General features: G+C 51.2%; 1 protein-coding gene across 1 annotated transcript in view; it reads left to right on the top strand.

Annotated features, from left to right (window-relative positions):
* MEGF6 (multiple EGF-like-domains 6) overlaps positions 1–10,158 on the top strand; it is a 154,381-nt gene that overhangs the window by 7,285 nt on the left and 136,938 nt on the right. The window contains exons 2-3 of the mRNA XM_006871784.1: positions 490–624; positions 7,757–7,866. Of these exons, the coding sequence (XP_006871846.1) occupies positions 490–624; positions 7,757–7,866 (245 nt within the window). The remainder of the gene's footprint in view (positions 1–489; positions 625–7,756; positions 7,867–10,158) is intronic.

The following is a 10,158-nucleotide window of genomic DNA, read 5'->3' as shown; positions in this document are numbered from 1 at the left end:
GTGAATAATTTTCCCTCCCTGCCTTGCCTCATAGCCATCATAGATGGCTTCTTTTATGAGGAAAATCTTTAAAAGAAATTTTTTTTTACAATGTTGGTCTCGTACAATATTTGTCCTTTTGTGATTGACTGATTTCTCCCAGCGTGCCCCACAGAATTATCTAGACTGTACTCTTTACAGAAGCAAATCAACAGGTCTTCTTTCTTCCTTGGGGTTCCTAGGTGGGTTTGAACTGCCAACCACTTAGCAGTTGACCACTTAACAGCTGTGCCACCAGGGCTCCTCATTCTAGCCATTGGGGTCAGGATCCCACACACATTTGGGGGACACATTTCAATCCATAGCAGTGGTGGCAATGGGGCCTCTGTGCTGTGGTCACTCTTGGAGGATCGGGACTCCATGCTGTGGATGATCCCCATGAGGACAGGTGGCAGGATGGGCTGACTGTTGATAACTAAGATGCTGACTGTGTGTGTCCTTCCATCCCAGGCCCCACGTATGTGCTGAGCGGGAGCTGATCCTGGTGGGCCGCCACCAACCCTGTGTGCAGGCCTTCAGCCGCACTGTGCCCGTGTGGACACCAGGCTGTGGGCCTCAGAGATGGTGTGTCAGCCATGTGAGGAGGTATGTACCTGGCCAGGTTCCATGTTGAGGGGTCTGCTCCTACACATACTCCACTCACTGTCTTGGGCTGGAGCACCCTGTCCAGTCCTTGCTGGGTCACTAGGGGACATCAGGAGGCAACGCCATGGAGGAGGCCTAGCACAGTGGGAGCCTGGGGTTTTATTGCTGGCTTTGTCCAATCAACTGGCTACTGTCCACTAGTTCTGTTTTCTCATCCATGGAATGGACTGGCAATGCTGATTGTGCCTATGGGTCTAACTAACTATTAGTGCTTGTATTAATCCCTGGGGCTGCTGTAATAAAGTGCCACACCAATCCCAAAATCCGAGCCACTGCCCTGAAGCTGATTCTGACTCACAGTGACCCTATAGAGGGCTTCTGAGACTGTAGACCCTTACAGGAGTGGACAGCCTCATCTTTCTCCCCAGGAATAACTGGTGGGTTTCAGCTGCTGATCTTGCAGTTTGTAGCCCAATGCCAAACCCACAGTGCTACCAGGGGATCCATCCTTAAAATATCATACACTTAGGGCTTAAGCCAGCGGCATCCATTATCCCACAGTTCTGGGGGACAGAAGAAGAAACTCAGGGGCTAGGGGCCACCCTCCCTCAGAAGGTTCTAGGGAAGGCCTCTTCCTTGTCCCTCCTGGCTTCTGGTACTTTGCCGAGGACTTGCCTCGACATAGGGGTTTGGTTTACTAGGAGGAGATACCTGGCGGCGGTAAAGATATATCAAGAATGCACAGAAAGAGACAAAGAGAGAGACAATGAGGCACCCCAAAGCCAGGGTGGATACATCACTGGTGGGCAGACTTGGGAGTACAGGCATCGTGGCCTCTGCAGGCAGCAACTCACTGCCCTGCAATCTTTACTGCATGCCCTCCATCTTGTAATGCACTGCAATCTTTACTGCATGCCCTCCAACCTGTAATGCACTGCAATCTTTACTGCATGCCCTCCAACCTGTAATGCACTGCAATCTTTACTGCATGCCCTCCAACCTGTAATGCTCTGCAATCTTTACTGCATGCCCTCCAACCTGTAATGCACACCTGGGGAGGCCCGGGCCTCTGTTTTATTTACGGGAGGAGCTTCACACCAAGCTGGGAGGGACTTAGGCAAGGTACAGCTAACATCAATACTTTTCCAGACATTCAGGTAACTTTACATCGTACTTCGCTGGTTTGAATCCCAGGCCCGCAACTTGGTTTCTCAGGCTCAATTAACATATCCATAGCCCCTGAGCTCAGTTGGGGGAAGGTGAGAGGTAAGGACAAAAGCTTGGGTGGAGTCCCGCTGTTTCGGCTTGCTGAGCCAGGTTTTCAGGAGGACTCGAGACGCCCAGGTGAATGGGCTGCACCTGGAAAAGGGATTAGGGAGGATGGGTTCTTTGTCTATAGAACAAAGAACCGAGAAGTAGCTACGATGTTTTTAGTTAATCCTTTGGAGAAAGGTTTGACATTGCAACTTTTACAGTCTTCGGCTTTAGGAAAATATCACATTTATCTGTGGATTATCAAGGGCTCCATGTATTAAATTAATAAATGTAACTGAACACTAAGATGAAAAACAATTTGCTATTGATTGCCAGTGGCCTCATGTGTTACACTCGGGCCTATAGGGCCTCGAACCTCTGACCAGGCCTACACGGTCTGCAATAGTACTTGCCTGTAATCCTTGGTGTCTGATTTGGGGCTGTGTCACTTCACTGTTGTCATGCTCTCCTCTGTGACTCTCTCTGTGTTCTCCATTCTTCTCATGAGGACACCAGTTACTGGATTTAGGGTCCATCTAGGATGGTTTCATTGGAGTTCTGGTGCGGCACTATGGGCTAATGCGTCAGACTGCAAAGTCATTTGAACTGCAAGGTTGGTGGTTCAAGCTCACCAGCTACTCCTTGGAAACCCTATACAGGGTCGTATGGGTTGGAATTGACTTGACGGCACTTAACAACAACAACAAGAAGGATGATTTCATTATAGATCTGTAACAAAGGATGTCATTGCTGACACAAGATGGATCTTGCCTGAAAGCAGAGGTAAACAGAAAGATGTTTACCTATGCTTTATTGACTATGCAAAGACTTTCAATTGTATAGATCATGACAAGCTATGGAAAACATTACAAAGAATGGATATTGCAGAACCCATGAGGAACCTGTACATAGACCAAGAGGTAGTCATTCAAACAGAATAGGGCATACTTGTTGTTGTTGTTGTTGTGATGTGCCATCGAGTCTGTTCCGACCCATAGCGACCCTGTATAGGGTTTCCGAGGGTGTAAATCTTTACGGGAGTAGAAAGCCTCATCTTTCTCCTGCGGAGCACCTAGTTGGCTTAAAATCAGGAAAGGTGTGCACCGCAGTTGTAACTTTTCACCATACTTATTCAATCTGTATGTTGAGCAAATAATATGAGAAGTTGGATTATATGAAGAAGAATGTGGCATTACGAATGGAAGGAGACTCATTTATAACCTGAGATATGCAAATGACACAACCTTGCTTGCTGGAAGGGAAGAGGACTTGAAGTACTTACTGATGAAGATCAAAGATCACAGATTTCAGTATGGGTTGTGCCTTAATGTAAAGAAAACCCAAATCCTTACAACTGGAGCAATAAATGACATCATGACATATGGAGAAAAGACTGAAGTTGTCAAAGATTTATCTTTGCTTGGATCCACAATCAACACACATGGAAGCAGCAGTCAAGAAATCAAAGATTGGTGGAGACCTGGTTGGCCAGCAGTGTGGCAAGACCTGGAGACTCTTGGGTCCAGAGTCAGTGACATAGCCACAGAAGACTAGAGTGGAAAGTGAAGCATCCAGCTGGTAAGAAGAGAGGGCATATGCATAAGAACACCCACACTTGCAGATTATACCCACTTGACCTGGCTTCAGTGGCTGGATGAACAGAGCTCAACCAGAAGAAGAAAGAAGAGGAAAAAGAGAGTAATCTGATACAATTTGATGAACTTGACCTACACCTATAGATACAGTAGCTCAAAAGAGGTAACAAATCTTTACAGCAAGGACCATTCCCACCTCCTCCATACAGAGTAGACAGGGATGGGCCACTTGGACATTGGCTACCCAAAATGGGTGGGTGGGGTGCTACAAAGGCAAGAAATGACTGTCTTACAAGATTTCAAAAGGGATACTAGATCCAGAGGGCGTGGAGGAAGGTAGAATCTCCACTGAGTAGTATCCAATCTGTCTGGACGGGGCTGATGAAGGGAGATGGGGATAGGTCTCTTGTGGTACAATAGTGAATAATTGTTATCAGGACTGATTGTGAGGGTTGGAAATGTAAAGGTAGATGTTGTGTAGCAAAAGGAGGGGAGTGGCTGACTTTGCAGTTCAGGAGTGGAGGTCCCTGGGACCATCAAGGGAAAAGAGCAGAGTGCGGGACCCTACCCAGAGAAACAGTGACGCCAGAGATGGAGGCAAAGATGATGATGTGGAGAGATGGAGTAGCTGGGGACTCTAGACCCAGAGAGGGAGAGAGGCTGTGTGCTGACAACCGAGGGGCAGGCTTGAAGGATATGCCCTTTGGTTGGTTGATGATGCATTGGAGGGGATTGTAATCATGGCAATGAAATGATATATGATAGAATGAGTATAAAGCTAATGTTCTCCCATGTAAACTATCACATAATTCACAATAAAACATAAAAAAATAAAATCAAAGATTGTATTGCATTAGGCAAATGTGGATGACCTCTTTAAAGTGTTCAAAAACAAAGATGTCAATTTGAGGACTAAGGTGCACCTGACCTAAGCCATGATATTTTCAGTTGCCTCATATGCATGTGAAAGTTGGACAGTGAATCAGGAAGACTGGAGAAGAATTGATGCCTTTGAGTTATGGTGTTGACCAAGAATATTGACCATATCATGGCCTGCCAGAGGAATTAAGAAATCTGTCTTGGAAGAAGTATAGCCAGAATGCTCGTTAGAAGTGAGACTTCATCTCTCCTACGTTGGACATGTTATCAGGAGTGGCCAATCCCTGGAGAAGTGTAGGGTCAGTGAAAAAGAGGAATACTCCCCCAATGAAATGTATTAACAGTGGGCTCAAACATAGGCACAGAGTCAAGTAGTATTTGATACTGTTGTGCATAGGGTCGTTATGAGTCAGAACCAGCTGAACCTGGGAGCACCCTTCCTTAGCTGCCTGGCACAGGGCAGAACTCAGAAATAGGTACTTGTGAATAGAACATCTGCCAGGAGCTGCAGGGACAAGGAATGGCCTTAGCTGCCTACACGTAGCATTGGAGCCCACGGAGGTCATCTGGGCAGTTCTGGCCTCATCCCCTGGTCCAGCCTGCACAGGGGTTGCTGAAGCCCACTCTGGCCTGACCGCCTGTTCTAGGCTATAGTTCCTTCCATTTCAATATAGCCGACACTAAGCCCTCTGTCTCAGAAATGAGGCCACTGAATGCTAGAGCATACAGGCATTGTGGTTATGGCTACACAGGGAGATTAGCGTGCTGAAATATGAACTCTGATCTGTATGACTCCATGTCCAGAGTGCTGGCCATGATGCACAGAGCCTCTGTTGAACTCCTATTCACCCATCAAAACCTGGCCCAAATATGGCCTCTTTTGAGAAGCCCTCCCCACCTCTGGGAAGCCAACAGCTGCCTTCATGGTATCTTGCCTCAGTGGCAGATGCTCAGAGCTTCAAGGGGCGTGGTGTGGCAAGTTAGGCTGCTGTGGTAGTGGCAGTGATGGGATTAGCAGTGGAGGGAAGGATGTGGCAGGGCGGGGACGGGGTGGCTCAGGACATCCCCAGCAGTGAAACTCCAACAAGGAGCCTTGTGGGCCTTGGGGACTCAGCTCCATCACACCCTAAACAGTACTGTCTCCCAGCAGTCTCACCCAGCTGAGGAGACAGCAGGGATTGCCCCAGACTTGTAGCTGCCTGGAAGGTGATTCCAGGGGCTTGGACCAGCCGTGAGGACCAGTAGCTCTTGTTATTGCTCCAACTCACAGCAACCCTATCGTAACGTAACGAACACAGCCTGGTCCTGCGACATCCTCACAATCATTGGTAAACTTAAGTCCATTGCTGCTGCCACTGTGCCAATCCAGTTCATTGGTGGGTTCTTCCTTTTTTTCACAGACTCTCCACTTTACAAAGCATGAAGTCCTTCTCTAGGGACTGGTCCCTCCTTATGAGAGTCTGGCCATCCTGGCTTCTAAGGAGCATTCTGGCTGTACTTCTACCAACATAGGTTTGTGTGTTCTTCTGGCAGTCCATGGTACTTTCAATATTTTTCTCTGACATCACAACTCAAATGCCTCTTGGCTAGCATGGCGTGGCGGCTGGAGGTCTATAAGTAGCAGGTGTGGTCCTGGGTACGATGGAGCTCCTTCTCGGGGATTCTCACTGTCTAACAACCTCTAGTTTTGTTTGTTGTGCAATCTTTTCTTCCTCTAGCGATTCCTGAGGCCTGAGGATGGATTTACCAGTTGGTCAGAGAAAGGCACTGAGTGGCTTGAACAGGTGGTGAAGAGGCAGCTTACTTCCAGTGGGGCCTGTGGGCAGTCTAGGCCATCCCTTCCTGCCAGACATACTGATGAGATGCCTGGATTTGTATTCCTTGAAGGGGAGCTGTGGAACAAGGAGTTCATAAGATGGAATTTGAGACACAGACCTGGGTCTAGGTGTTCATGCTGACAACCTGGGCCAGGTTCAGAGCCTACCTGGGCCCCAGTCTCCCCATCTGCAGAGCAGGGAAAATCACTGGGTGGCACACTGGGCAGGATTAAGTCACCATCCCAGGTGGACAGCAAGACTGTCCTGAAGAGGGTCCCACCCCACCCATGAGCAGCCTGCTCTCCGCCTGGATATGCCTCTACATGAGGGTCCCTAAGACCCTCTGCCCTGCTACATGGACCGAGCCCCTTCAGCCCTGGACCCTGTGTCTGCAACTGGGGCTGTATGAACTTAATGGAGATGTGCTGTTGGCTCTTGAAGGGCTGTGGGGATGATGGGCTGACCAGCCACTTTTGAGGGTCTTTAATTTGGAGGGTACAGGGGAGGGATTGTCCCGGTGACTGTGACTGTGACTGGGAGCACACAATTTCTGCTGTGTGACCTGGGAGAGGATAAATATTTATGATGGAAGGGCCCACACTTTGGCTGCCAAGCATTGTCATGCTGTCGGCTGCACCCTGAGCCTGCAGTTTCATGTTCTGCCAAAGGGGTCTTCCAGGCTGCCCCCCCGCCCACACTTCCGGGAAGCTTGCAGGGGGGTTCCTGGTTGCTTGTGGACTCTGTCCTTCCCACCTGGAGAGGAGCCCAGTGAGTTGCCAGAGGGACCTGTGTCCCCTGGACATGCCGTTCAGGCTGCAGGGCTCCGACGACTCAAGGGTCCTGGACCCTATGGCTGCAGGCAGGCCTGGTCCCAGTCCCCCAGATGATAAGCACTGGAGAATCTTGGGGTTTCTGTCCTCCTCCATGAACACCTGTGTGACCTGGATCAGGGGCATAGGCCACTAGAGTGAGGGGACGTGGTGTGGGAACTAGAAGCCAGGAAGATGGCAACTCCTTCCGATGTCACACTCATCCCCTTGAGCAGCAGAAAGGGCTCGCTGGATGGCCAAAGACCCTGCCCAGATGTGGCCCAGAGGGAGAGGAGGGGCTTAAGAGCTCTGGAATGTGGGCACAGACAGGCCAAGGGCAGATTGATCCGGGGTGGGCAGGACGCCCCAGGATGGTCTCACTCAATGTCCCTCTATTCCATGGGCAGGGTAGACAAGTGCCTGGTGTCTAAGGTGGTACCACCAACTCAGTGTCAACACTGCCCTGACACTGGGCACCGGGTGACATTTCAGGTCTGACCTTCCCCCGTCTCCCTACCTTCTCGGCCTGGCCTGACAGTGAGAAGTGGGTGTGGGTGGGGCAGGGGTACCTGTGAACCCTGGCTTAGAGGTGGGACTGCTGGGGGTATGGGGGCTGGGCCAGGCTGAGGGAATGGGAGACCCAGTACAAGGGCCACCACCTTAGCCTCCCTCTTCTCATGTGACCCGAGCCGGTAACCCCCACTGCACTGAGTCAGGACAGATTGGCAGTTACCCTTGTAGTCCTACACCTTAATACCCCTTCTCTCTGCTTTTCTAGAACCTTCTACTACACGGCCTACAGGCAGGTATATGCCACGGAGGCCCGGACACTGCTCAGATGCTGCCCTGGGTGGACCCAGCGGCCTGGTGACAAAGGCTGCCTCTCCTGTGAGTACCCCCTGAGCCCCATGATGCATCGACACGAGTCCCTGTCATGAGATCCCATAAATCTGGGTTCAGAGTTCGGTATGTGCCTAATGAGGCCACAGACTCCATACCTCTGCTTGTCACAGGGTGTCACATGGTGTTGTAGGGAGAAGAACCTGTGTTGGCAGGAGCAAGGAGAGAGAGCAGAGTGGGGGTGGGGGTCACCAGGCTGGTGCCCCAGTGTCCGGTAGAGGAGGATACAGGCCTCTTCAGAGCCAGGATTTGGGTATCTCTTGGTTCTGGGCCCCTCACCCAACCACCGGCCACACCACACCCTTCCCCAGCTCGGCTGTGCTCTGCTATGGCTGCCTGGGTCCAGACCAGGTGCCCTTGGACCTCTATAGCTCAAGAGAATGGCTCTTCTCCTTTCCACCCCCAGTTTCTGGCAGCCTGGGCTGGTGGACCTACCTGGTCCTCAGGGTCCACTTCTGCAGAGTGGGTCCCAGAAAAGGTCCCTGGTGGGAGGTAGCAGTGAGGAGCCATGTGCCCTCCTGTCCCTGCAGCTGCCTCTGTGCAAATGAGGAGGCAGGCACAGACAAGCTGCAGAATTGTAAGTGGGCAAGGACTGGGGCCAGATATCTGAACCTAGCAGACAGCTGGGGACACAGTTTGTAGGTGAATGGGGAGAGGTGGGCTGGCAGGCTCATGGGGTCAGCCGGATTTGCAGGTGAGCACAGACAAGTGGACTGGCAGGTGAGTAGGGGCAAGTGGGCCAGCAGGTGAGGCTGGCTGAGTAAGAGGAGTCAGTGTCTCCCAAGAGTCAGCCCAGAGATCAAAGGATCTTGTCGCATAGGCCAGGCTGCCCTGAGATGGTGCTATGGCTTCTCTGTGTCATAAGGTAGGGACACACCATGCCATAGGGCTGACCGAGAGGGGCCAGAGGATTGGACTGTGGACCTGTGCCCTCTCTTCCTTCTCACATGGGAATGGGGGTGTTGCTGGCCGGGGCTGGGCTCGTCCTTGTGTGAACTCAGTGAGAAGATGGGAAAGAGAAGGCATGGACTACGTTTTTCCACTGGAGGAAGTGAATGATTGTCTCTGGAAGGGTGGAAGAGGAAAGGGAGAAGGCAGCTCCGGCTCCCCTGCAGCGGGAGACAGGTACTGGGTCTCAGCCAACAGCTTCCCCGGCCCCTCAGTCTCGGGTGGGAAGTGGCTCTCTCTCATCATCATCATCATCATCATCATCTTCATCATCATCACTGATCTTGCCTGGTGCATCCTGCCTCCCCATTGTGGTGTTTAAGGGAACAAAGAGGCAGTGTTTGATGGTAGGGAGGTGGGGGTGGCTGTCAGGGCAGCATCAAAGCAGATGTCTCCCCTGGGGTTCCATTCCTAGGTGAAGGTCCCTCAGGCCTCCCGAAGGGGGTTCTGATCATCAGGTGAAATAATAGCAGAGCTTTGCAGCGGCTGGTGGGATAGCCGGGGAAGTGGGGTCATGAGGGAGCCTGGATGGAGACATTGACTTTTCACCTTCAGGAAGGGACAGTAAATTCATGACCACATGGGGCATGGGGGCTGGTCCACCCTCGGGGCTGGGGGAGGGGCCAGGCTGGAGTAGGTGGTGTGTTTGTAGGTACTGAGCCCATGCACAACGTAATTCCCATTGCTACTGCCGCTCCACCTACCTGAGCTGGGACTTGAGGGAAGACTACAGGAAAGAATCTAAGGCAGCCCTAGGACCAGGCAAAATGACCACAGAGCATCTCAATAGGAGATACCACTCACAGAAACAGGGAAAGGGAAGGGGTCTCCTGCTGGGACCCTCTCCAGACAACCTTGGCCTACAGTGGTGGAGGAACTGGGCTTGGGGCAGCTAGGGATGATGTGGACATGGCTAGTGGAGTCTCGACCCTGGGACTCAGGCTATCACAGTCTCTGTGAGATGCAGTACAGGGCCCCCTCATATGCCCCAGACTTGAAGTGAGACCCCTATGTACATCCCAGGCTCGAGGCAGGATCTCAATGTGCGTCCTGAACTGGAGGGTCTGGCTTTCTTAGATGTTTGTTTAGAAAAGTTCATTTTTAGCACAGGATTTACTTAATTTTGGGTTTTACTTTTATTTGTTATCATGAGCCCAGAAAAGCCCTGTGATCTGGCTTCTCCGGAAGCTAATTTGTTTGCTTCCACTGTTTGGTTCACAGTGTGGTAAGGGGGCAGGTGGGTGTGGGCACACATGGTGTGGGATTGGTTCACGTGGGCCCAGAGGGGAGCCGAGAAGTTCCACAGTGACCATGTATTCATCAGTCCAACCA

Source organism: Chrysochloris asiatica, unplaced genomic scaffold, assembly GCF_000296735.1.
Source record: "Chrysochloris asiatica unplaced genomic scaffold, ChrAsi1.0 scaffold00173, whole genome shotgun sequence".
NCBI lineage: Eukaryota > Metazoa > Chordata > Mammalia > Afrosoricida > Chrysochloridae > Chrysochloris > Chrysochloris asiatica.
The sequence above is the reverse complement of the archived record's forward strand: the minus strand, read 5'-3'. Positions and strand labels throughout refer to the sequence as shown.